The sequence below is a fragment of the Agelaius phoeniceus genome, chromosome 11 (assembly GCF_051311805.1).
Source record: "Agelaius phoeniceus isolate bAgePho1 chromosome 11, bAgePho1.hap1, whole genome shotgun sequence".
In the NCBI taxonomy this organism is placed as follows: Eukaryota; Metazoa; Chordata; class Aves; order Passeriformes; family Icteridae; genus Agelaius; species Agelaius phoeniceus.
Window position 1 is genome coordinate 3,544,436 of NC_135275.1, and position 23,605 is coordinate 3,568,040.

The 23,605-nt window shown below is 55.6% G+C and overlaps 1 protein-coding gene across 1 annotated transcript; it reads left to right on the forward strand.

Moving 5' to 3' along the window:
- Positions 1 to 1,029: 1,029 nt before the first annotated feature.
- On the forward strand, positions 1,030 to 11,642 carry LOC129125090 (EF-hand and coiled-coil domain-containing protein 1-like). The gene is made up of 2 exons (XM_054640337.2): positions 1,030 to 1,737; positions 11,196 to 11,642. The coding sequence occupies exons 1-2, from the start codon at positions 1,102 to 1,104 to the stop codon at positions 11,640 to 11,642; spliced, it is 1,083 nt and encodes a 360-aa protein (XP_054496312.2). The 5' UTR covers positions 1,030 to 1,101.
- Positions 11,643 to 23,605: the final 11,963 nt, after the last annotated feature.

Consider the following 23,605-nt stretch of genomic DNA (forward strand, 5'->3'; position numbering starts at 1 on the left):
CTTGGCCCACCAACAGCTTGGGCACCTGCTCTGCTGAGCTACAAACAATTCTCCATTCCTCAACAAAGCTACTCATGTTCTTGACTTCTCTTAAAGAGCAAAAGCAAATGTGCTCATCAGAAATTTCTCATCAAAGCCTGTTTGCAGAGAAACCCCACCATATGTGAGAAAATAGTTCTTAGCATCAGTGCACTCAAAAGAAAGGCAACCCTGAACTGAGCAGCACTTTAAATCAACTGGAATTCTCTTTCCTCACCTATCAGTTGGATTTGCTCCTTTTTTGTCCTAGAGAGAACATTAGAACAATTTGCTCTTGACAGGACTCCTTGGATGGCTCCCAAACTGGTGGCTACTCACCACGCCTTGCCTGGGCTCTCAATGCAGCCTGTTAGCAGCACCTGACTTTGCCACCCTGTTCAGCCCTTGGACACGGCTGGTGCTACGGTCCCCTCTGGTGCCACGGTCCCCTCCTGGCTTGTGGCATGTCCCTGCTGGTGGAGGAGCCCTGCTCGGTGCTGCTGCCTGCGTTCAGCAACGCCAGTCCTACTCCCCAGCCAAAGAGAGACTAAAGTCACTGCTTTGGGCAGCTCATGTGAACGAGTTTAACGCTTACTCACCTCTATCCCAGACCTCTTAAAACCCACCCAGCAAGACCATAAAGTAACCTCATCTGCAGAGGTGAGCGGGTCTGAACAAACAGAAGGTCGGCTTTCACGCACATTGGGGTTTTAATTTAGTGGAGGCACGGACTCGGTTCACAAGCCTGACTTGTCAAAGTGGATTGTACGATGTTATTGTGTTGCTTGTGCTAAAGAGAAAGCGGAAGGGAGAAATGAGTTAAGAAATGAGAAACACACTTGGGGCGCAGGCTTGGCAGACCAACGGAGCAGGGTGGCACCCGGCCGCTTTGCCGGAATCCCTTTTCGTGCGGGACAAAGGCGGACGCGGCTCCGCTGCGGGGCGAGCCGGGCGCTCGGCGAGCGGCGCTGGAGCGGCGGCGGCCCCGCCCCGCCCGTCCCGCCCCGCCGCGGGCCGGGGCCGAGCGCTCGGCCGGGCGGGAGCTCAGGATGCTCAGGCAGCGCCGCGGGCCAGGCGGGCGCGATGGAGCCGGCTGAGGGCTGGGACCCCTACGGGCGGCCGGCCCGGCGCACGCAGTGGCTGGTCAGCGCCCTCGCCTACCACTACAGGCTGGACCGCGGCGTGGAGAACGAGATCGTCGTGCTGGCCACCGGCCTGGACCAGTACCTGCAGGAGATCTTCCACCACTTGGACTGCGACGGTTCGGGCCGCATCCCCGGCGAGGACTTCCGCACGCTGTGCCAGGTGCTGGGGCTGGAGGAGGCGGCGGAGCCCGAGGAGTGCGCGGGGCTGTGGGACAGGCTCTCGGCCGAGCTCACCTTCCGCCAGTTCCACGCGCGGCTCTGCGGCCACTTCAGCACCCGCGCGGGGCCGCGGCTGCCGCTGGGCCGGGAGAGCGAGCACATCGAGACCCAGATCCGCCTGCGCAGCCCCCGACGCCGCCGCCGCACCGACCCCGCCGGCCGCGGAGCCGCGGGCAGCGCCGAGCGGCGGCCGCCGGGGCCCTGCTCCCAAGAGTGCTGCGAGGAGATCGTGGCACTGGAGCGGGCCGAGGACCGCATCGCCACGCTGGAGGAGGAGAACGGCAGCCTGCGGGAGCTGGTGGAGGACATGCGCGCCGCCCTGCAGAGCAGCGATGCGCGGTGCCTGGCGCTGCAGGTGAGTCCGGGCCGGCCTCTGCACCGGCCTCCCGGGGGCGGCTCGGCTGCCCCGAGTGCTTCAGGAGAGATGCTGCTCCCGGAGAGTCTGTGTTTGTAACCCCTCCACTGCCAGACTGAGACCGAAGCTGCTCCTTCATCCTCGGCATTAACTTTTTAGCAAAGCTTAGTTACAGGGAGGCTTTAAGGAGAAATGTATGGCACCGGTCTACCATTAAATACAGCTGTGATGAGCATTCTTGTTAAAAGTGTCGGGGAGTTCACCTTAACAAACCCACGCGTACAATGCTGCTGCTTCTACTGCATGTGCAGTCAGCATGTGCTGATACCACATGCTGGATGTGCACCAGTGCAGGGTTTTTCCTGAAGTGAGAAAGAACTTTTGGATTGCCACCTGCACAAGCACAAGCAGTGTCTCAGTCAGAAGTGCCTATAGGAAATATTAGAAGGATGTTTTCCTCAGAGTGTGGTCACGAGAGTTCAGAGTTGGAGCCAGTTCTGCAGGCAGGCTGATGAATAGTCTGGGGCTCCTCTGCACAGCCCCATTAATTCCAGGGCTGGATTCTGCTGGTTCTGCCGTACTGGCTCGAGTGACTCACATACACACTTAACAGCAGTTCAATTCCTCTGGCATGAAATAGCTTGGAACAGGCAGAGCAGGGAAGGGCAGCATGGACCCATTGTGCTGGCAGGGCTCACCAGGTGTGATTTGATACTAACACAGCACTCCCAGAACTCTGCTCCACCTGTGACACTTCCACCTGCAGTAGATGACTGTTGTCTTCACAATGTCCAGCAAGGCAGGTCAGAGACACTTTTACCATTTTCATCTAAAAAAGGCAAAGGAAATCAGCAGCAAACACAAAGTCACCACTCAAAGGTCCCAGGAAGTGTTGCCTTCTTGCGAAGGCCGCGATGACCTGGTTTCAGAGTCCAGCACGGCGATCTCCTCCTTGGGATCCCTTGTGGCCAATAACGGACCCTAACACCAATTTGGTGGACGGTTAAAGGCGTTTATTGAGGGGTCTCAAGGGTATTTATGGACTAAGGGGTTTCTCTACATCAGACAGAGGTTTGGCTATACTTTCTAGGGTTAGTATGGAGTGGAAAGTTACTGGCATCCATAGGTTAGGGGGGCTACCTGTTTGGCTACATTTTAAGGGTGATCCTTATCTATGGGGAGGGGGGCAGAAGGATTCCTGTAATTTTCCGTCACAGCCCGAAATCTTCCCAACGCCTGTCCCTTACTACTACACTTCCCCCCCCTCTTTCACAAATGAACGAGGTAATCCTATACATAGGCACTGAAATGAGGTAGGAGGTTGAGATCTGACTAGGGAAAAGGGTCTTGGGAAACCTGAGTAAGCTTCTGCCAGACAAGTCTCTCGTGACTGGCAGTGTTCCTTGTTGAATTCACAGTAATTGTTGCTGTCCCACGAACAGGATGCTAGCCCGTTCTAGGCGGGCCTGAACAAATGAGACTAGCTTGTTCAGCAGGCATGGCCCAAAGGTAATAGCTAAAAGCAGCATTGCCAATGGACCTATTAGGGTAGAAATTAGGGTGGTTAGCCATGGTGATTGATTGAAGCAGGATTCGAACCAGCCCTGTTGAGCTTCCTTGTCTTTCTGTCTCTGAGCCAGTCTGTTTCGGAGTTCTGCCATGGAGTCTCTAACGACTCCTGTGTGATCAGCGTAGAAACAGCATTCCTCTTTCAAGGCAGCACACAGGCCCCCTTGCTGCATGAACAGGAGATCCAGTCCTCGCCTGTTCTGCAGGACCACTTCTGAGAGCGAAGAGACTGACTTTTCTAGAAAGGAAATGGATTTCTCGATCCTCTGCAGGTCCTCATCGATGGTCATCTGCAGCTGGGACAGTCCTTGGTGTTGAGTTGCTAGGGCTGAGACACCTGTTGCCGTTCCAGCCGCTCCTAGGCCAAGCAGCATTGCGATAGTTATACCTGTTAATATTTCTCTCTTGTGGAGCCGGCTGTTTTCTTCGAAAAGGTGGTACACCTCTTCGTCTGAGTGGTACAGGACTCTAGGGATGATCAGAACTTGAACACAAAAGTCGTTAGAGTTATCGAATTTGGCAAGAAACACGCAGGGACTCACTCCAGATCTCTGGCAAACCCACATCCCAGATGCGGATGGGACTACCCACTTATTATTTTTCCTGTCGGGCTCAACTACTTCGGTGCAGACGTCGCCTTTCCGCTTAGCTAGGGTTGCATTGCCGAAGCATCTGCCCTGACCTGTGACTTGACTCAGGGTAATTCCTTTGCGGGGTGTGTCCCATCTGCACTGGCGAGGGGCATCGGCTGTGGAATAGCTGAAGGGGGTATCTAAAGCGACTCCTTCGTAAAAGGGGGGTTTAACATCGTAGCAAAGCCAGCAGGAGTCGATTAGGTTAGGATTAGATTCATTCAGGGATAGAAAGGTAGCTTCTAACATGCGAAGGATTGGGTCCGAGCCTGACCTGGCTGAGCAGCCTATCTGGAAGGCTTCCTCATCGCCAGTCGGGACGTCAGTGACCCTTGTGGGCAAAGCTTTGGGGTAGGTCATGTTTCTCCCTTTCTGTGTGCTTTTGATCACTTTGTTGGGCCCAGCTGCTCTGGGTGCTGACGGTGGGAGTCTGGTAATTCGCACATTCGCCCACTTTCCTGACCCTTGAAGGACTACTGTCCATGCTTTGCCCATGGCCCAGCTGGGGTGATTCGGCTGCAAAACTGTCATGTTATAGTGAGTGCATTTCCGGAAATTGGGGACTTTATGTTGGTTTCGGTAGAAACTTCCCTGAAGGAAGACGGGTGTTTTGCAGCCTGCGGGTGCCCAGGTGAACTGTAGGAATCTGTCGGGCTCTTGTGGGTCCCACCCAGGTCCTGATGGCCTGGCGTCTGTAACTATTGTTTCACAGCCCCAGTGCCCACAGTGTCCCCACCCTGGGCGATTGCAATAACTTTTTCCTGGGTTTGAGGCTGGGCACCAGTAGGATAGGTACATGTGTGAGGCGTGTGAAGAATGGGGGTCTACCTTTGGTTGTTCTGGAAACAGGTCGGTGACGTGAAGCACGAAGGACGGGGCGTTTGGCGTGGTGATGTCTCTGAGCATCTTGTCTCCAGCAAGATGTTGCATGACCCACCTGAAGGGCTGATGGGGGTAGTAGTCTGGGCTGGCTTGCCCTCTGGCGACAAGCCCCAACAGCATAATCACGCAGAAACACCGTTGTTGCTTGGGTCTCACCCGTGCGGGTCTCTCGGGCGCTGTCCGGCAGCTTGGTGGACTGTCACTTTCCTCCGGAAGGGGAATGTACGCATCCCGGGGACGACCCATAAGCATGTCCTATAAATAGAAACTCACAATTCTCATCAGCCCTGTCTTGCCCACTGTGAAGGTCGGGCTTGATCGACCTAAGTGGACACCACCTAATTTTGCCGTCCTTTTTGACAGCTGCGTACCCTCGTCCCGTGAGCATCAACCTCCAGCCCTGTTCCCATTCGCCTAGCTCATTTCTAATTACAACCTGCGGGCCTTCCTCCAGCGCTCTGGTGGCCCAGTGTTTTTGGACGGGGCTGTTTGTTTCATCCCCCCTAGGAAATTGATTCAGTGCTAGCAAAGCGGTTGCTAGTATGTGTGCCTGATCTCCCGGGGGAATAGAATTGGCAAAGCCCTCAGCTTTTGCCAACACCTCCAGCCTGGTTTTCAGGGTCTGATTCGCCCACTCGAATCAGACCCTGGTACTGTGCCTGGTACTGTTATACGGGATACCCTGTACTAATGTGATGCCCCATTTGGAGGCGAATTCTTGCACGGGTTTGGAGGTGAAGTTGGAACCGTTGTCAGTCTTGATTTGTTTGGGGATGCCAAGCCACGCCATGGCCGTCAGCCAGTGCTGAATTGTGGCTTTAGAGTTAGTTTTGGGGTGCTGTGTGGCCACGATCATTCTGCTGAAAGTGTCCACCGTCACGGCAAGCCATGCTCGGGGCTTCAGCAGTTGACACAAGGTGAAGTCCGACTGCCAGATTTGTGAAGGCTTGAGACCTCTCGGGTTAATTCCACTGGTCCACAGGGGTGACTTCTGGCAGTGAGGACAGGTGGCCACCACATGTCTTGCGTCCGCTGTTGAAATCCCGCATCTCTTCGCCAGGGCCTTGGCCCCAATATGGAGTGATTCATGCAGCTGACGAGCTTCCTGCCTTTTGCTGCGGCGTCCGCCTTGTCGTTGCCTGTCTGGAAGTAACCTTTGATTGGGTCGTGGCTGTTGGCATGAATGATGGATACGGTGCCCTGTCGTGAGGAGAGCGCTTCTTCCAGCATTAGGGCTGCTGTAGATGTTGACACACCTGGTCCTGCCATGGCTAGGCAAAGCCTTGCCACGAATATAGAGTCCGTTACTATATTGAGGTGCTCATCTTTGAAAAGTCCACACGCTAAGACCACTGCTGCTGCTTCCAGTTGCTGCACTGACAATGTGGGGTCACATGCTTTGATGCAATGCCATTGCTCTCCTGCCTGCCACACTGCCGTTGCAGTAGAAGTCGTGGAGGAAGCGTCCGTGAAGACCGTTGGTCCTGGTTGCGGTCGGTCCTTGACCTTTGGCGGTATGTCTATGTCGACAATGGTCAGCAGCCGAGTCCAGGGTGGTTTTGCAGAGTAGGAGATTTCTCCTCCGAAGCCGGTGAGAGCAAGGGCTAGGTGCTCTGAAATTGCGGGTGACTCCGCAGACGGTTGCTTGCGAAAGGGAAGGTGTATTCTTGTCGGCTCAGTTCCTAGGTGTCTCAAGGCGAGTTTCCTGCCTTTCCTGATGAGGTTAGCGACGCATTCGATTCCTGGGGAGAATGCACGAGCAGGTCTCCTGAGGACCACCCATTGGATCGGCCGGGACTTTTCGGAAGGCCCTTGTGCCAGTGCCCCCACTCCGCCCTTTGGCGTGAAGTGGACGTATAAGTCCAGGGGCATGGCCGGGTTCCACCTGGCCAGCGTGCTAGTGGACATCTGCTGATCGATGAAATCGAGGGAGCTCGCCGCTTGCGGTGTCAGCTCCTTGGGTTCCCAGGGGTGTTGTCCCTTCAGGAGGTCATATAAAGGGTCCATGACCTCGGGGGGGATCAGGACGACGTTGCGGACCCACTGCAGCAATCCCACCAGGCATTGCACATCATGAAGTGTCCTGATATCCCGGTTGATCCTTACCTTGGGAGGAGTCACGTAGGAGCTTGTGATTCCCACTCCCAGGAAGGTCACGCAGGGCCCTCTCTTGACCTTTGCGCTTGCAATCTCGAAGCCGTTGGCCCGGAGGGTTTCTGTGATTGTAGACACCAGGTGATCTACCTGGCTCGTCGATGGTGCAGCGACTAGGATGTCGTCCATGTATTGGATGATGGTTGCGGCAGGGTAGGAATGTCGGACTGGCATCAGTGCTCTGTCCACGGTGACCTGGCAGATAACAGGACTGTCCATTAGACCCTGTGGAAGCACCCTCCATTGGAAACGGAGGTTAGGCCGATTACCGTTTGGAAACGCAACGGAAAAGGCAAAGCGTTCTCTGTCGTCCGGATGCAGGGGTATCGAGAAGAAACAGTCTTTGATGTCCAGTACTGCGCATGGCTGTCCTTCGGGGATAGCTGAATTGATGGGTAGCAGTGTCTGGACTGGACCCATGGGTCGAATCGTCTTGTTCACTTCTCTCAGGTCGTGGACGAGATGATAACCCTCTCCGGACCTTTTGGGGATTACAAACACAGGGGTGTTCCATGGGCTGGTGGAGGGTTCTATGTGACCCTTTTGCAGTTCATGGTTGACCAGTTCCAGCAAAGCTGCCGCTCGAGGCTCTGACAAAGGCCACTGCTCCCTCTAAATAGGATCTGACGATTTCCAAGTCAATTTGATCGGCAGCTGAGGGTGTACAGCAGTGGCCCTTATGATAAATTTGTAATCTTGACTCCTAGCATAGCAAGGATGTCCCTTCCTATTAGTGGCGGAGAGTTTTGCAAAATGTAGGGGTAAATCGCTACTGTCTGTTCTGGTCCCTTGTTTGTGTGAAGTGTTATAGCCACCAGCTGGGTGCTTTTCCACGCCCGGGTTTGTCCCCCCACCCCGTTCACTGGAGGGACTTCCTTAAACTGCCAATGCCTGGGCCAATGCGACTGGAGGAGAATCGTGCAGTCTGATCCCGTGTCTACCCAAAACTGAAGTCCTACAATGTGGGGGTCCTGACTGCCATAGAGGCGGCATGTCCCCCACACCCTCAGGGGTTCCTTCCCTATTTTCATGGCCAGGGCCACCCAGGGGTCCCGGTCTGGGGTGTTCCCTGCTGGTCCTGTAGCGCTTGCGTGGCTTGTGATGGTGGTGGGTGTGAGGGTACGGTTGGTGGTACTGCATAGCTCTGCCATTGTATTGCTGGCGGGGGTGCGATACTGACTGCCTCCTGTGGGAGCCTAGGGTATGAAGATCCCCTGCCCCACTGTGGGTTGGCATAGATGGGCCGTCTTGCATCCATAGCGGGAGGGGGCTGAATGTGGCCCGCACGCCCCCCCCCTCTCCCGTTTCCCCGGGGCCGGGATCTACAGTCCCTAACGAGGTGACCTCTCTTCCCACAGTTCCAGCAGACCCCTCTGGGGTGCTGCTGGGGCGGGGGTGTTGCGTGGGGAAGCTGCGCTGGCTGGGGGCAGTTTGCCGCGACATGACCTGACTGACCACATTGGACGCAGGCCATCACACTGGTTAGGGTGTGTACGGTTGCCTGAAGTGGGGTCAGCTGCTCTTCCCTCACAACATGCTTAATCATGTCAGCCAGGCTGGCCCCGGCCGGTAGGGAACGCAATATATCTTTGGTTACGGTGTTACATTGTTGCCGGAGGCAGTCGGTTATCACCGGGCCTTTTGCGACAGCGGGTAAATTAGAAGAGTCCACCGCAGCCTGAAGGCGGTCGACAAATTGTGTAAAGCCTTCACTCTCCCCCTGTTTGATGGTCGACCATGGTGTCGGTCTGTCCACCACCCTGGATGCGGCGCGTATAGCTTCTCTGGCCGCCCGGGAAGTCGCCCTGACTTCCTCGATCCGAAGCTGCGCAGCTTGTTGCTGGGGTGCGGCTACTTCGTCGTGCTTCCCCAACAACCTAGATAAACTCGACCCGTGGAGTGGCTGCCCTTCCCCCGCTGTCTGAGCGAGCATGGTTGCACATTGGTCCGTCCATTCCTGTTTAAATATTATCAAACCCGCCCCATCAAAAAGCATACGGCTTATTTGCACTATATCGAAAGGGAGTAAATCATCATTGCTAAAAAGACCATCCACGAGAGTGGAAACCACCCCTGAGTTAATTCCTTTTTCTGAGATAGCTTTTACTATTGTCTGAACGTCTTTGGAATTAACGGGAGTATACGTTCTTTGCTGGTTCCCCTGGGGTCCTGTAATTCTCACCGGGAAGGCATGCACCGATGCTGCGGGTGCCCATTCTGCGCATTCGATTTTGATTTTACCCCAGTCGGTGCCTTCGTATTGGGGCTGGTTCCCGACTGTGTTAAAAGTTTTATTTGGTTTCGTCTGAAACCGCATTGATTCTGTTTTCTCTGCTTCTGAGTCGCTGCTGGACTTGGTCGGCTCCGCAGAGCGGTCTGGGAAGGTGTGGTTCTCTTCAGAGTCGGAAGTCAACTGCCAATGAACTTCCGGTCTCCCCTGCGGTTTTGTTCGGCTACGGCCCCGCTCCTCCCCTCGGGGGCGGTGCCGCTCCCCCCCCCTGGGCTCGCCCTGCCTCCCGCAGGGAGGGATCTCTCCCATATATGGTGGCGGCAGTGGGCGCGGCTCCCGAGCGAGTGCCCGCCCTCTGTCGCACCCCCACGCATGCGTGTCTGCTGGGTTCGGGTTCTTCCCGCCGCGGGCCGACGGGCTCCACCCCCCTTCCCGGCCACCCGCACCATATTCGAACGGGAAAGGTGGCGGATCCCCTCCGCCACCCGTCCGTGCGCTTGCCTTCTCGATATTTCGGGCTTCTGCCGCCAGTCCCTCCCAAAAGGACCGCGCGAGTCCCTCCGCTTCTTGCGCTAAGTCGGCTAGCGGCAGGGAAGGGATAGGCGAGGGGCCCGCGGGCATTCCAGGGGGTTCCGGGGGGGGTTTGGGCCGCGGCGGGTCCCCCGAAAGGGTCAGGGGGTCCCCCGGGGGCTCCAGGGGCTCTGGGCTCGGGGGGGGATGGGATGCGCCCGGCCCCCCCGTCTCCCCGCTTTCAATTGGGTCGCCACCAGGGGAGTTTCGCGTTATCGCCCCCTCCCCCAGCTGTGGCGTGATTAACAGACAGGAACGCGCAGCGTTCCACGTCTCCCATTCTTCTAATGCTTTGCGTAGGGCTGATTCTGCCTTCCCCCACGCTTTCAGGCTTTTGCTGCTGCCTGTGGCTTTTGTGTCCTCTGCTAACGCAACAGTGCATTTCTGCCACACCTCAGAGTGCAATATATCTGTGGGTCGATCAATGACCCCAAGGTCAAGGAGTCTCGTTAAAGCGAGATTAAAGTTCCTAAGTTCACATTTGATTCCCCATTGCATATGTATCAAACTTACGACCTTCGCTATCGCTTCCATACGAATCGCAGGTCCCGGGGCGTCCCCCTGCTTCGTTACAGTCGTTCCAGCGCTGTGAATGCTGTCCCCTGGCCAGGAGTACCCCCGTTGCCCGGACTTGCGTCGTCCCGGGTTTCGGCACCACTATGTTGCCTTCTTGTGAAGGCCGCGATGACCTGGTTTCAGAGTCCAGCACGGCGATCTCCTCCTTGGGATCCTTCGGGGCCAATAACGGACCCTAACACCAATTTGGTGGATGGTTAAAGGCGTTTATTGAGGGGTCTCAAGGGTATTTATGGACTAAGGGGTTTCTCTACGTCAGACAGGGGTTTGGCTATACTTTCTAGGGTTAGTATGGAGTGGAAAGTTACTGGCATCCATAGGTTAGGGGGGCTACCTGTTTGGCTACATTTTAAGGGTGATCCTTATCTATGGGGAGGGGGGCAGAAGGATTCCTGTAATTTTCCGTCACAGCCCGAAATCTTCCCAACGCCTGTCCCTTACTACCACAAGGAAGAATGAAAATGACTAAGAGGAAAGCTCCAGAACACCCCCAGCTGCTCCCTGCTCTCTTCCCCTGAACACAACTTCATTGGAAATATCTTTTTCAGCACACTGCCTGACTCCTGAGTACAGACCCATAGTAATGACATGAAAGCTACACAGAAACTTGTGCAATAACATGAGAAGGGTGTAGTTTGAAAATTAAATGCATAGCTAGGTATTAAAAACAACTTTCCAGAGATTGTTTCCTTCTCTCTGTATTTGGCAAAGGTCAAGTAGCTTTAGTTGCTGATCAACTCTATGGGATTGAAAAAAAACCAAACCAACAAAGCACAATCCAGCCACTTTCAGTCTTCATTAAAACCCATCAATTTCTCCCTGCTTTGTGCTCCTGGTCATTACAGGTGGGACTGCGGAAGAGCCATGCACGCCATACAGGAGAAGGACCCTGCTTCATAGGGAGGAAGAGACCATTAACACAGAAGCACTCCCAGACCAAGTGCCTCCAAGATGTCCTGGAGGAAATGGAGCTCATGCGGAGCTCCAGGGATGGGCAGATTGAAGAAGCCATCAGGTTCAGCCAGGAGCTGGAGAAGGAGCTGAAGAGCTCTCAGGAAGCTCTCGTGTGCCTGGAAGATTGCAACTGTAACCTGAAGAGGGAGCAGGCAGAGATGAAGAGGAAGGTGGAAGAGGCCAGACACGCTGTCCTGAACAGTCGTGGAAAAGTGAGGGAGCTGGAAGTGAGAGCTAAGGAGGTGCCACATCTGCAGATACTGAGTGGAAGGCAGAGCCGAGGGAGTGCCTTGGAGGGAACCAATCACCCAGGTGCCCTCACTACCACTCAGGCCTGAAGGAGAATCTTCAGCAGTGTCACAGGAGCTGTTCTGTCCTGCCTTTCTTTGCAGATGAACCTGTTGATGAAGATAATCCTGTTGATGAAGATGATCCTGTTGATGAAGATGATCTGGATTCCCAACCCATACCCATTAGTGGGTATCTAGGAGATGGTGAGGGTAGGTCAAGGCCTTTCCCCTGGGAGAGCTGCCAGCTCAGAGCCCAAAACTCGGCCAGGGGGGCATGGCTGCAGGTGCCAGGACAGAGCCATGCACGTGTGTGCCCTCGGCCTGCGTGATCCCCTCACGGCTCCTGCGGCTCAGTGGCGCCCGTACAGCTGAGCAGAGATGGCAGCAGCTTCTGTGGCTGTTGAGTTACAGGAGTGTCTGCAGGCAGGACTTTCCCAGGCCCTTTGGTGGATGTTGCACGCAAGCCCAGCTCCCATCGCAGGGGTGAGTAGTGTGTCCCTGCTGACCCCACAGGCTGAGCCCTGCTCTTGTGGCATCCATTCATGGGAAATGGAAATATTTCTCTTAAGGTCCCCTGAGAAGGAAGAAGAAACCTGGAGGAGCTAGTAAGTTCCTGAAGGAATCCCAACATCTGGAACAAAAACGGAGTGATGTGGACAGCCAGCGTGGTGGGTGCATTTTCCACAGCCTTGTCCTGGGGCTCAGCAGCCGAGGCCTTTGGCTGCACATCTGGACACGCCGTGCCCGGCACAGTGGGAAGGGATCCATGGCAGCCTGGCTGCCCCGCTGCTGCTTCCACGCCCTGCAGGGCTGTTTCCCAGCCTGGCCTGGCTGCAGCTTCTGCCCAGCCTCTGCAGGAAGGCATTGGGCATCAGCTCACAGGCAGCCCAAACTGCACCACAGGCCATGCACACCCTGAGATCCCCTGCAATTTCCCAGTCTCCAGGCTGATCAGTAAGGGCGGGTGTTTTGATGAAAGTGGGCCCTGGCCTACCCAGCAAGTTTGTGTCTTTGTCAAGCATTGCCTCCTGAAGCTGCCACCTTCCCATTGGGGAACAGCCCCACCTGATCCAGCTGTGCCTCCTCCTTTCTCCAGAAGTGGATGTAGAGGCTACAGTGAAGGAAGCATTTCCCAGAGGAAGCAGGGGCTCATTGGCAGCCTCTGCTGCAGGAAGCGAGGCGATGCCAGGCCCAGTGCCAGGAGGTAATTGCTGTGCCTCTGGGCCTGAGCCCTGCTGAGGCTTGAGCTGCCCTCTCTGCTGCTTGGCACTGCGGGCACAGCCCGGACAAGACGGGCACAGCCCAGAGGAATTATCCCGAGCAGGCTCAGGGCACTCGGGTACTGAGCTGTCCTGCTGGGCTCCCTCTGTGGGAGACACGTCCCGAAACCTGGGAGCGGCTGCACGGGGTGCCCATGGTGGGGAAAGGGCAGAGGGGGAGAGCAAGGCTCCAGTGGATCCTGAGAGGCCTTGGCTATGTCCTCTTCTGTTGGGAGAGCAAATCCAGAAGAAAAAGGTATAGAGAGAGAGAGGATGACAGGAAGGGAGGAAGAGAGGGCAGGACGAAGGGAGGGATGATTGTGGCACTGCCTGCTGCATTTTTCCCCTAGTGCTTTAGAAAGAGTTGCAGCTCTGGCAGGGAGAGAGCCCCAGTGCAACCTGGGCTGGTTCAGGCACCTCTCCGGGGTTGTTGTACAGGACCTACAAAGAGAATGGGGGGACCAGGAGCCAGCCCAGAGCTCCCCAGGCCCCTGTGCAGCTTTGGCCTTGTCCATTGACATCTGGCTCCCCTGGCCTTACCCGACCCCCTTCAATGCCCAGTTCCCAGAGGTACAGGGGGACTCCAGCACACCATGGAACTGGGTCTGATATGTGCTCCCTTCTAGATTGGGATCGCAAATTGCATTTTCTGGATGCCATGCTGGATGATGGCTTGAAAGTCTTGGAGAATGCTGGAGGCAAGTTCTCCTTGTGCCTTTCCTAACAGTGTCAATATCCTAGCATTGCTGCAGGTGCCAGGACAGAGCCATGCACGTGTGTGCCCTCGCTCTGCGCGATGCCCTCAATGCTCCTGCGGCTCAGTGGCGCCCGTGCAGATAGACAGAGATGACAGAAGCTTCTGTGGCTGTTGTGTTACAGGAGTGTCTGCAGGGAGGACTTTCCCAGGCCCGTTGTTGGATGTTGCATACAGGCCCAGCTCCCATCACAGGGGTGAGTAGTGTGTCCCTGCTGACTCCACAGGCTGAGCCCTGCTTTTGTGGCTCCATTCATGGGAAATGGAACCATGTTGCTCTAAGTTCCTCCAATGGGAAAGAACAAAGCTACAGGAAACAAGAAACCCCATGAGCCATGCAAAATCATGCAGCAAATACTGAAGGAAATGCCTCAGGCAGGACAAGGTGGGTGCATTTCCCTCAGCCTTGTCCTGGGGCTCAGCAGCCGGCGGCTTTGGCTGCACATCTGGACACACCCTGCAGGACTGTTTCCCAGCCTGGCCTGGCTGCAGCTTCTCCCAGCTGCAAGAAAAAGTACTTTTTTTTTAATATGTTGTTTTGTAGGTTTGCTGGTTCTTTGTGGGTTTTTTATCTGTCTTTGAAAGCAGCCCCTCGAATGTTAATGCACACAAAAAGTTGTTTCTTAAGGACTGGAATTGCAAAAAACCTGCCAACTTTGTCATGCAAGCCAGAGACAGCTCCCCTTGTTCTGCAGCTGGAAGGCTTGGAAATGCGTTCCAGAAACTCATGATAGGACAGTCTAATTAGCACAATTTAATGTCATTGTAGTATGTGGTATAAGATAATTCATGCTTATATAAAATATACATTTTAAAAAAGTTGTGAATAAAATTGTGTCTGTAACAAAAATGTTTAAAGCCTAAAACCACAGAGAGTTAAGGTATAGACTGCTACACAAAGTTGCGAAACTCCAGATGGCAGCAAGGGAAGAGAGCCTACTTAGCAAGCGAAAGGATGTTGCTAGTATGGAGATGAGCCATTCCCTGGACTATCCAGAAAACACCAAAAAGCGATGAATACTTGGTAAGTATCTTCAAACATGATAGCAATCCAGGTACCCCTAACCCAGCATCAGCATTCATCACTTCCCAGAAAAAGCATTGACCAGCCCTGCACAGAAAAAGGAGACTGCATGCATATGTGAAGCAAGGGAAAGGATAGAGGAACCTCTGCCTCAGGTGGAAAAAACTGTATAAAACCTGCCCAACAGAGATGACATTCGTGAATGGAGGGGATCCCATGCGATAGAGGTTGGATCAGGGTTCACCCATCACCAATACCGGGCTTGACGCTGTCCCTTTGATTGTGGCTGAGACCATATTTCAGTCCCGAAAATAAAAAATTACATTATTATTATTGATTTGGCCTTTTCATTTATTACCGATACCATCATGAAGTGCAAGATGTAAGTTATCCAATAAAATAATCCGAGTATTTAAATGCCAAGCAGCGGGAAAGGGCTGTGCATTGGAATGACAGGAAACAGACACAGAGGCATGATGGACAAGTTTCCCAGCCCAACCTGACCAGAAGCACTGGGAGCACAAAGGGACACAGCCAGGAGGCCCAGCAGCTCCTTGCTGAGGGCCCATTTCATGCAAGAGCCAGCCCCGTTGAGTGGGAGAGGGCGCGGCCTCAGTTGCAGCCCCGGGTGCCTCCTGTGGGCCAGGGCACGGCCCTGGCTGTAAATGTCTTGGGCTGCAGCACAGGGCCAGGGTGGAGCTCAGCAGCCTCATCAGAGCCCAGGGCCGCGGCCCTTCCCTGCCGGGGCCGAGCCTGGCCCAGCCCGGCCCGGCCTGAGCAGCCCAGCCTGGCCCCAGGGGATGGGCTCCGCCCGCCCACTGTGCCCACAGACCAGGCCCAAGGCTTTGCAAGAGGCTTTCTGCCAGCTTTGCAAAACCTCGACCGAGTGACCCTTTGCTGTGCTGACAAGAGTAAAACACCCCCTCAAATGTAACCCCGCTGCACAGCTCATGAGGGATCCCTGCACACCTTAGGAGAGGCCAGTAATACTCCTTGTGTTTCATGAGGGATCCCTGCACCCCTCAGCAGGGACCCCAAAATATCCCTGTGTGTCTCATGAGCTCCAGGCCCAGATGATTCCAGGGAAGGGAATGTGCCCTCAGTCCAGGGACGCTCAACATGGGCTACCCCAGCCCTCAGGGCCCCACCGCTGCTCACAGCAGCCCCTGCCTGGCTCCTGCCTGCCCACACCGTGGCCATCCACAGCTGCTCCTGGCCATGGAGCTCAGCCTGTGCTGCTGCTGGGTGGGCTTTGCTGCTGCTACCACCCAGACACATCTGTTGACGACTCCAGTTCTTTATTGAAAAATAAAATATGGGCCAAGTTCTGCCCTGGCACAGACAGGGGCTGCCCAGCTTCACTCCTGGCCTGGGAACAGGACCAGGGGGCTCAGGGGCAGAGGGTCTCGTTTAGGAGGGGTGGGTTTTGGGAAGGCCTCGTAACGGTGCTGCAGCCACGGCAGGGCAGATAGGGGCAGACGTGGACAGCTGGAATAACTCGTAGGGAGCACTTTGTCTGAGTTTTTAGGCTCCTCTTCTGAAGCTGCAGAGGTGCTCCTGTGGAGAGAGGAGGTGGCTGAGGCCCCAGCTGCCAGTGGCACACAGGAAGCCTCGTGCACAGCAGGGCCCAGAGCTGGCAAGGCTCCCCAGCACGGCTGGAGCTGCTGGCACAGCTTGGCCCAGCTGCACAGCTGTCCCTCAAGGCCCCAGCCAGCAGGGGATGGCTCTGGGCAGGCTCCCTGGCCAGGAGCGGGCCCCAGAGCGCCTCTGCCTTCCAAGGGCAATCTCGTCCCTGCTCTTTCTCCTCCCCACCTTGCTGTGCCTCTGCCCTGTGCCCCTGGCGCTGCTCTGGGCCAGGCAGCCTCAGTGGGAGCCAGCACTGGCTGCAGCCCCAGCGGGCCCCCCAGAACAAGGCCCAGCAATTAAGAGGCCAATGAAAGCACTGGGCAGCAGCAGAACCCTTAGCAGAGTTCTTTGGACAACCATGGACTGACCACAAATCCACAGCAGACTCACTGGGAATGTTCCCTGCCTATGAGCAGCCTTTAAAGGAACCTGTTTCAGGTAGAGAATCACAAAACACTCACCATTTTCTCTTCCAGCAATACCAGATTCCTGCACAGCAAATCACCACGCAAAGTGCTGCACCAGCCACAATGGCCATCAACTTAATCAAACAAGCTCTTTCCCAGCAGAAAACTCTTCTCCAGATGTTATCAGTACGTGTTGAGGTGCCAGCTGCATCTGTGGGAGCAATGGGGAGCGTGCGCCCGTGCTGTGCTGCACTGCTGAGCTGGCAGCACGGTGGATACGGCCAGGACGTTCTCGCTTCCTCTTTCCCCCTGAGCTGGGGCCTGCAGGCACCTTGCTGCCCCTTGGCACAGGACTGCTCAGTACCCGAAGCCCTGAGCCTGCATGCCAGAATTCCTCTGGGCTGTGCCCTTCTGCTCCAGGCAATACTTGACAAAGACATGGAAAAGGACAAGGAAAATGCCCTGGGTTTGGACCAGCTCCAGGGCCCTCCCTCCTGCAAACAGCTGCCTCTCTGCATCTACCCAGAGACCGGGAAATCCCAGGGGATCTGAGGCCCGTGGTGCAGTTTGGGCTGCCTGTCAGCTGCTGCCCAATGCCTTCCTGCAGAGGCTGGGGAGAAGCTGCAGCCAGGCCAGGCTGGGAAACAGCCCTGCAGGGCATGGAAGCAGCAGCGGGGCAGCCAGGCTGCCATGGATCCCTTCCCGCTGTGCCAGGCATGGCGTGTCCAGATGTGCAGCCAAAGCCCCCGGCTGCTGAGCCCCAGGACAAGGCTGAGGGAAATGCACCCACCACGCTGGCTGTCCACATCACTCCGTTTTTGTTCCAGATGTTGGGATTTCTTCAGGGACTTACTAGCTCTTCCAGGTTTCTCCTTCTTTCTCAGGGGACCTTAAGAGAAATATTTCCATTTCCCATGAATGGATGCCACAAGAGCAGGGCTCAGCCTGTGGGGTCAGCAGGGACACACTACTCACCCCTGCGATGGGAGCTGGGCTTGCGTGCAACATCCACCAAAGGGCCTGGGAAAGTCCTGCCTGCAGACACTCCTGTAACTCAACAGCCACAGAAGCTTCTGCCATCTCTGCTCAGCTGCACAGGCACCACTGAGCCGCAGGAGCAGTGAGGGGATCGCACAGGGCAAGGGCACACACGTGCATGGCTCTGTCCTGGCACCTGCAGCCATGCCCCCCTGGCCGAGTTTTGGGCTCTGAGCTGGCAGCTCTCCCAGGGGAAAGGCCTTGACCTACCCTCACCATCTCCGAGATACACACTAATGGGTATGGGTTGGGAATCCAGATCATCTTCATCAACAGGATCATCTTCATCAACAGGATTATCTTCATCAACAGGATTATCTGCAAAGAAAGGCAGGACAGAACAGCTCCTGTGACACTGCTGAAGATTCTCCTTCAGGCCTGAGTGGTAGTGAGGGCACCTGGGTGATTGGTTCCCTCCAAGGCACTCCCTCGGCTCTGCCTTCCACTCAGGAGCAGAGCCAGGGCGACCTTGTGCCTGCAGTGGCCCCACACTGGGAGGGAAGGAGCCCCTTGCGGGGCAATCAGGGCAGAAAGGACTCCCTGGAGCTGCCAGCAGCTCCAAACCCAGCCCCAGGCAGGGCCAGGGCTTGGCAGTGGCAGCAGGAGTAGCTCAGGCTCCCTGGGGCTGGCAAAGGAGCTGAGAAAGGCTCAGCCCCGGGGCACAGCCCTGGGCCCAGCCCCTTCCCTCTCTGCTCTTCTCCGTGGCTGCACAGAGCACACGGAAGGACACACTGCCATTGCACACGGGAGGAGGATGGATTCCTCCCACTGATGGGCACAAGAGCAGAAATTTGGAGGCCAGGATTTCCAGAATCCATCAAACTTCAGACGATCTTAAGGGAAATGATGCAGTAATATTACTTGGACAGTGATTACCCTGTTAGGAAAGGGTTGCTGATAGCCTACCTTCACCAAGCTCCAATATCCTTAAGCCCTGCTTTACCAGCCTTTCCAAATGATGCAAGTCACGATCCCAGTCTAGAAAGGAGAAGAGATGGGAACGGTTCCATGCTGCGCTGGGATCCCCTTCTATAGGGAACCCAGCACTGAGAGGGGTTCAGGTAATGCTGTGTGCCAGGAGTGCCAAGCAGCAGAGAGGGCAGCTCAAGCCTCAGCAGGGCTCAGGCCCAGAGGCACAGCAATTACCTCCTGGCACTGGGCCTGGCATCGCCTCCCTTCCTGCAGCAGAGGCTGCCAATGAGCTCCTGCTTCTTCTGGGAAACTGAGGCTTCAGCACAGCCTGTCCTTCCATCTCTGCAGAAAGGAAAAGGGACAGCTGGATCAGGTGGGGCTGTTCCCAATGAGAAGGTAGCATCTTCAGGAGGCAATACTTGTCATAGTAATGGATAAGATGCAGCACAAAGATCAGGTTATTGGGGCTGCTCAAGGGCCTTCCCCCCTCCAAATAGCTGCCCCTCCAGATGTGCTAAGAGACCGGGAAATTGCAGGAGATCTCAGGCCCATGGTGCTGTTGGGGCTCTCTGTCAGCTGAAGCCCAATGCCTTCCTGCAGAGGCTGGGCAGAAGCTGCAGCCAGGCCAGGCTGGGAAACAGCCCTGCAGGGCGTGGAAGCCGCAGCGGGGCAGTGAGGCTGCCATGGATCCCTTCCTGCTGTGCCGGGCACGGCGTGTCCAGATGTGCAGCCAAAGCCCCCGGCTGCTGAGCACCAGGACAAGGCTGAGGGAATGCACCCACCATGGTGTCTCTCCAGGTCACTCAGCATCTTGTCCATGGGTTTGGATGCCTCTAGAGACTTACTGTCTCCCCCAGGCTTGTTCCTCCCTCTTGGAGGACCTTAAGAGAAGTGTTTGCATGTCAGAAGAGTGGATCCCACAGAAGCAGGGCTCAGCCTGTGGGGTCAGCAAGGACACACTACTCACCACTGCGATGGGAGCTGGGCTTGTGAGCAGCAACCAGGAAAGGAGCCTGAAAAGGCCTCCCTGCAGACACACCTGTAACCCAACAGCCACAGAAGCTTCTGTCACCTGGTTCCTGCCAGGTTGTCAATGATTATTCTCTGAGGGCAACATTGACAACATACCTACAGGAGGCTTATGGGACTGCAAATCTTCATGGATCCATGCTGCTGGAGAAACCTTCCAAGCAAGATCATCTAGAGGGAAGCAAACACTCAAACCCATTTCCATGGGATCCCCTTCTGCCTATGGGAACTGGGCCCTGCAAGGGGGTCGGGTAAGGCCATGGGAGCCAGATGTCAATGGACAAGGCCAAAGCTGCACAGGGGCCTGGGGAGCTCTGGGCTGGCTCCTGGTCACTCTCCACCCTCTTTGCAGGCCCTGTGACACATCCCTGGAGAGGAAACAGGGACTGCCCAGGGCCCAAGGGGGCTCTCTCCCTCCCCCAGAGGAAACTCTCCCTAAAGGCCTGGGGAAAACCATCCCCAGCGCTTCCCGGGGAGCAGGGAGCGCTGTCCCGGCAAAGGGGAGCCAGGCTGCCGGCTCACCTGCTCGCCGCGCTTGCAGCGGAGCAGCCTGGGCAGCCCTGGCAGGCAGGGCCACGGCCAGGAGGAGCAGGAGGAAGAGGCGCAGAGCAAGGGCCATGGTGCCTTGCCCTCTGCCAGTCCCGCAGCTCTTGCTGCCACCGCTGTCCTGACACCGCTGTCCCAATGCCAGCACCACTGCTGCCACCGCCGCTGCTGCCGCAACAGTTGTGCTCAAGGACTGACTGCTCACTCCTCGTGCTGCTGTGCAACCACGGGGCTCTGGCACTTCTGTGACCTCAGAGCCTGCTGTGACCTCACGGCTGGGGCAGGATTTTTTGGAATGGATCTCAAGAGGTGCCCTTCCAGCGAGGAGAGGATGTCCCTCCCTGTACCTCTTTGCAATCTTGGTATTTTTTATTCACAAGAAGTGAATTATACGATATTGGACAAGTGAGACTTTTCGTGGTAATACATAGAACAGCAATGTCAAGTTAAAAATTCAACTCACATTGGTGATTCCCACTATTGCAGGCAGCAGCTGCCCTGCCACGCTGACATCGAGTCCCTGCTGTGCACTATGCTGCCCCTTGGTCCATTTTTAAAAAGTGAAGACCTTGATTCCCAAACTTACAAAAATAATGCAACACAGGACATCAGGATAGCTGCAGGCTTTAGGGGACACCCAAACCCACTGCACATCATATGGGTGTCCTCAGCCACCCTAAAATCCCCCTGTGTGCCTCACAAGAGACCCCCCCAAGCCCTGCTCAATTTACAGATGCCCCTGCACACCTTTGGACATCCATTAAATTCCTTGCACAACTTCTTGGTGTCCCCAGTCCCCTGCACAGCACAGAGGTTACCCAAGGCCCCTGCATGCCTTTAGAGGGATGCAAACATAACATTCAGGGAGCAGCAACAGTGCTGAGCCATCTTCTGTGTGTGTGAGTTCACCATGTGTCCCTGGGTGAACAGATGAGGCCTGGGGGGAAAACCCCACTCTGCTCATAAGAGATCCTGGGCTGCCACAGGCCCAGTCTCTGTCAGGCTCTGAGCTCATCCCTCAGGCTATGAAGGAATTCCTTCAGAGCCCAGCCTCTTTCCATTGCTCTCAAGGCAAGCACCTACTGATGGCTTCCCTCTTTTCCCGGGCATGACACTGGAGGAGCTCCAGGCCCAGATGACCCCAGGGAAGGAAATGTGCCCTCAGCCCAGGCACGCTCAGCATGGGCTCCCCCAGCCCTCGGGGCCCCGCCGCTGCTCACAGCAGCCCCTGCCTGGCCCCTGCCTGCCCACACCGTGGCCATCCACGGCTGCTCCTGGCCATGGAGCTCAGCCTGTGCTGCTGCTGGGTGGGCTTTGCTGCTGCTACCACCCAGACACTGGGCTGACAGCTCCATCTCTTTATTGCAACACAAGAGCTGATTCGGGAAGTGCTGCAGTGCCGATTTCTTCAGCCCGACTGGCTGCCAACACCAACACCCAGAGTGGGCCGCCCCCAGCAAACTGTCAGCTCTGGGCTTTGGCTGTAGGGCACAGCTGCTTGACAGCACGGGTGGACTGCCTTGGGGGTAGGGACAAGGAACAGGGAGACATATTCTGTAGGTTTAGTCCCTGCAGAGTCAGCGACACAAAGACACTGAATTAAAGGCATACACCGATTCCTAAACTGAAGAGGTCCCTGGGGAAGATACAGTCTTTAGCCAATTGGGACAAACTGAGGGTGGAACACAAGGCGGGGAATACAATGTTTAAACCAATAGAGGATTACAGGGGAGGAGGTCAACTTAAACCAATAGGGTTTCAAAGGATACCCAATGGATAGGGAAGTTTCTAGAGAAAGGGGCAGGTGTGGGGAGGGATTGACATTCAATGGGAGGCGGAACAGGGAACAAATGGGCAGCTCTTTGGGGAGATGGACAACTAGGGCAAAACCAACAACACAGGGGGGATAGGAGCAACCCATTTCTAATAAAATATAGTATAACAATACCAAATAAGGGGGAGTTATCAAACTGACTATTAGGACCAAAACACAGTCAAAAACAGGCAACGCAACCGGGAAGCTCGCAGTCAGGGCTCTTTTGAGCACTTCCAAATCCTTTCCTGGCATCAGTAGAAGGCCAAACTTGCCCTTATCACACAAGCAAACAGAGTGTTCCCCAACAGCAACCCATTCTGAGCTCCTCTGAAAAATGCGTATTTTATGATTGGCTTTTTGCAAATATAGTTGCCACAGGACACCAAAATCTCTCACAGAGAAAGAATTTATTGCTGACCTATCAGAAGAAACTAACTTCTTCCTGCCTCGCTCAGCCCTCACGAAGCCCGTTAGGATTAAGAGGGAGAAGTTGACGATGTCCAGAGAGAATCCTGAGTTTGAACGGAATTTTTGCATCATAAATGAGATGGATCAATATGCAACTGGTTATTGTTTTTAAGGGTTAATCCTCCATTAACGTGTTTCCTTTTTCGGGCTCATGCTGCCCAGAAAATAGGTACCCAGATGACCATAACTCTTTCTTTCTACTGTCTCCTATTGTCCTAATCCAAATTGTCCAAAATTTTTATCACTCTAATGATATTGCTATTTTTATAACTATTGTATTACTATTAAGCTTTTGAAATATAAAAAAATGTGATTGCCATTTTTCACACCCCTTCTGGGAATCAGGAACACGTGCTGTGGGGCCAGCTGCACCTGTGTGAGCAATGGGCAGTGTGAGCCCGTGCTGTGCTGCACTGCTGAGCTGGCAGCATGGTGCGTGCGGGCAGGACGTTCTCCCTTTCCCCCAGAGCTGGGGCCTGCAGGCACCTTGCCGCCCCTGGGCACAGGCTGTGCCACCCAACAAAGCCCAGCAGGCCGGGAGGGGAGCCCGGGGGCAGCACCGCTGCTTGGGCAGTCACTGCTTGGAGGGACACGGGCCAAACCCATCCCTGAGCAGCCACTGCCAGCCCTGGCCCTCCCTGCCCCATGACAGCTCCCCCAGCCCCAGGGGACAGAGTCAGGCCCTGCCAGGACCCAGTGCAGCCCCTGCCCAGTCGGGAGCCAAGGCTGGCTCTGGCCCTGGGCTCGTGGCAGGGCTCCCGCTCGGGGCTGCTCCTGTGCCTTGGGCCTCTGGGCACTCAGGGCCGGCTCCGGAGCAGCTGCAGCGGGAGGGACATTGGTGCCTGAGTCCCCTTTCCCCGGGGCTGTGAACCAGCTCCAGAGGCCTCCAAGCCTCCAGAGGCGCCTCCAGCTTTGTCTGCTGTCCTGGCACCTGCAGCCATGCCCCCCTGGCCCAGCTTTGGGCTCTGAGGTGGCAGCTCTCAAAGGGGGAAAGGCCTTGACCTATCCTCACCATCTCCCAGAGGCTCAGTCCTGGACATGTGTTGGGAAGCCAGATCACCTTCAGCAACAGGTTCAGCTGCAAAGAAAGGCAGGACAGAACAGCTCCTGTGGCACTGCAGGAGATCCTGAG

Bases quoted from the DNA above. Each gene is read 5' to 3' on its own strand.
- LOC129125090 (XM_054640337.2), top strand. From the start codon at position 1,102: ATGGAGCCGGCTGAGGGCTGGGACCCCTACGGGCGGCCGGCCCGGCGC. The intron at 1,738-11,195 runs GTGAGTCCGGGC...TGGTCATTACAG, and splicing joins CGCGGTGCCTGGCGCTGCAG to GTGGGACTGCGGAAGAGCCA.